Source organism: Arachis duranensis, chromosome 2 (assembly GCF_000817695.3).
Source record: "Arachis duranensis cultivar V14167 chromosome 2, aradu.V14167.gnm2.J7QH, whole genome shotgun sequence".
NCBI classification, from domain to species: Eukaryota; Viridiplantae; Streptophyta; class Magnoliopsida; order Fabales; family Fabaceae; genus Arachis; species Arachis duranensis.
Window position 1 is genome coordinate 48069021 of NC_029773.3, and position 3302 is coordinate 48072322.

The 3302-nt window shown below is 33.8% G+C and overlaps 1 protein-coding gene across 1 annotated transcript in view; it reads right to left on the reverse strand.

Annotated features, from left to right (window-relative positions):
• The window catches only part of LOC107474334 (bZIP transcription factor 60), a 10208-nt gene extending 7685 nt beyond the window's left edge, over window positions 1–2523 (reverse strand). The window contains exons 1-3 of the mRNA XM_052257820.1: window positions 2071–2523; window positions 1133–1341; window positions 7–272 (exon numbers count right to left, since the gene is read on the reverse strand). Coding sequence (XP_052113780.1) covers window positions 7–272; window positions 1133–1341; window positions 2071–2444 — 849 coding nt within the window. The 5' untranslated portion in view covers window positions 2445–2523. The remainder of the gene's footprint in view (window positions 1–6; window positions 273–1132; window positions 1342–2070) is intronic.
• Window positions 2524–3302: the final 779 nt, after the last annotated feature.

Genomic DNA, 3302 nt, shown 5'->3' on the forward strand with positions numbered 1-3302 from the left:
TCTAATATATATACTAGAATAAAATAACGACAGAGAAGAAATAAAGAATTTCATCTTTCTCCTTGAAGCCCGACAACTTCTACTCTTTGTAGAGGATTGCACCCAGAAACACTCAGATATATCACTTTCGGGTCCTTTTCGAGCTACCCTTCTTGCGTTTCTCTGCTCCTTGTTTTCTCTTGGAAGTAGTACCGTTAACCAGGCTGTCAGTCGTAGACTGAATTGGCACATGACACCCATGAACAACAGCAGGGAACCCAACAGCAGGGATTCTGGATCATGAACATGGTCAATATCAATATCTATTCAATAAATAACAAACAAGAATCTAATACCAACTTCACTAGGTCAACATGATGGATGGGACTTGCAGATTCTTTACCGAAATCTCAAGATTCCTTTCTGTTTAGGGTTGTTTATGAGTTTTGGAGGGGAACTAAGGGAAAATGGAGGGCTTGTAGAACATAAGTTCTACTACAAGCCTCCCTTTCTCCTCCCTTTACCTCCAAACTAAACTCACAAACAACCCTTAATTGTACATTCTTCATTTTACCATGATCTGTATTTTGGATTCTTAATTGATGCTACTGATGTCAGTATAATACTGGAATCTACATTTTCGAAATAGGAAGTAGGCTAGTGTTGTAACAAAGCCAAAAAGTAATTTTGGATTCTTTCATTTAATATAAAAATCTCCATGAGTCCATAAAGCTTACACATCTGAAGACAATGTGAAAGATCTGGTATACGAACAACTAAGAAAACACATAAACTATATAAGATCCCCAATAAACATAGTTCTCAACTTGAAGGAAAAGAAAGCTACTATTCCTTAATGATCCAACAATCCACACTGGAAATTTATTATAATGTTAGAATCGATATATTCTAAACAACTTTGGCAACTCGAAATAAGGTTGTATATCAAAATCAAACAGATAAAATTGTAAAGAATATGCACAAGATTCATTCAGGAAAGCAACGAAATAATCAATCCAAACACCCAGAGTTTGAAATCAAGAAAACAATTTAAAAAAAACAAGGATGCTACTGACTACGATTGAATAACAACACACGAAACAAAACAAACATTAAGAAAGTGGTCGAGTCAATGTGTTACTGTATGGCTTACCCAACAAGAGCACAGCAGACTCCTGCTTGGTCATGGAAGCATTCAATGCACCTCGTGCCTGTAAGCAAAGACGCAAAGCATGGTTCTCAGCATAGCAGCACTGGAGCAAATGCCCCAGTCTACGGCATTCCCCTTCATAATACCTACTTTTCATCTCAAGGTCCTTTACATACTTCGTCTTCCTCTCTCTTGATCTCGCAGCAGCATCTCTGTTCCTCATTTTCCAGAAAAGCAGACATTGAACACAATCTTTTATCTTTTACAAGTTACAACACCATAGTCATCATAAAAGCTAGCATCGTAGGCATCACAGAACAAATGAAACAACAATGGAGCCTTATTTGATTAAGGTCTAACTAGAGCCCCAGCAGATCTCATCAATATTTTTCTTCTTCTTCAAGTGTTAAAGACATCATTCTTTATCAATCTTCAATCCTTGGTTCTTCTATATAAAAGTGCCCTACCTAGTTCTTGTTCAGAATCCAAACTTTGAACACCATAATTCAAGCTCAAGGAGAAACCATCAATGTATGTACACACTTTTATTATTTCCAAAAAGAAACATCAAACTGCCTCAAACAACGAGAAATTATCCTATAATATCCAAGAAATAAAATATAGCAAAAGATTTTCTCATAACTATCAATGCAGAAGAAAAAGCAATAAGAGTTCCTCTAAATTTAGACAGGGCACTACTGACTAGTTACTGCATTCCTGTATTAAATCCTAATATCAACTATCAACTATAACATATAATTGAAAAGTTATTTAAAAAATTTAAACACATTGACTCCTTCAAACATCAAAATTATGTAATTCAGAAAATAAATTGTTTAAATCTCCAGAATAAGTCTCAAAATTTAAAACATAACACCACAAAACCAAAGCAAAAGTAATGAATAAAACGAACTCTTAACCTCCTTCTCTGTTTCTTTTACCTTAATAGCTTCTTCGAAACGGGTTCAATGCCAACCTCCTTGGGGCCCGCTGCATCAGCCCTGTCCTTGTGGGGATCTTCGATAGAAGGAGTGGAACCGTCGTCGGAGTCACCGTGCGGCTCGACGAGTATTTCAGCAAGAAGCTTGTCGTAGTCAGATTCCAACGACGGAGTAGCGGGAATGACAGCACAGTCGTCTTCATCATCGGCCATCAACAAGTTCTCGATCTCTGATAAAACACCGCCACCTGCTAAGGCAGAAGGAACCTCCTTCTCATGGAAGATATCGTCAACGTGAGGATCTGGTAATTGTTCGAGAAAGGCGTCACAATCGAAGTCGCTAAGTGGGTCGTCTCCTAGTGCTAGACCTTCCATGACGGAACCGTCAATTCCTACGAGGAAACGAATAAACGACTCAACGATATTTTACGAAGCCTCAAGAGTTGTTTGTAAGTCTTGGTGACTAAGCAATGGAAAAGTCCCGCAAACTTCCTAAATCTCTCATGTTGTCACTCAGCCAATGGGATCGAAGAGAGTGGACATAAATGACACGTGGTGACGCGCCTTTTTCCCAAAAAAAAGGTTCCTAAATGCTCTAAGAAAAGAACAAATTGTGACACATCAATGGTTATATATTTTTATTATTTAAAATTAAAATTTCAAATTTTAAAATTCATCCTTTTAAACTAACTTATCTTTTGTGAGGTGTCATAAGAAAAAAGAATAAAAATTAGGTTAATTATTAATTTGAAATTTGAAAGATTAGTCGTTTGACAAGAAAACTCCTAAAAAATATTATTGATAAAATAATTTTTAAATAATTTAAAAATATAATAAAAATAATAAATAATATTATATTTTTTACAAATGATAAAAAATTATTATATTTAATAAATAATTCATTTATTTTATTCTATATTTTTATAATATCTGAATAAATATCTAAAAGGTTCACAATAATTTAAACCAAAATTTGATTTATAAGTTTTTTTATTTTCAAAAAAATGTGGTCATTCATACTAAAAGAATTTTAAAAAATTTATTTCACATATATCAAATTTTAAAGATAAATATTTCTCATTCTACTAATAATAATTGCATTAATTTATATCACAGTTAATCTCTAAAGTCTATTTTTAGCATATATATTTAATATCTAATTTTTTTGTCGTGTTTTTAAATCCTTCGAGGACTTATTTGTCATTAACATTTTCTGAGATTCCTTTTATCAAT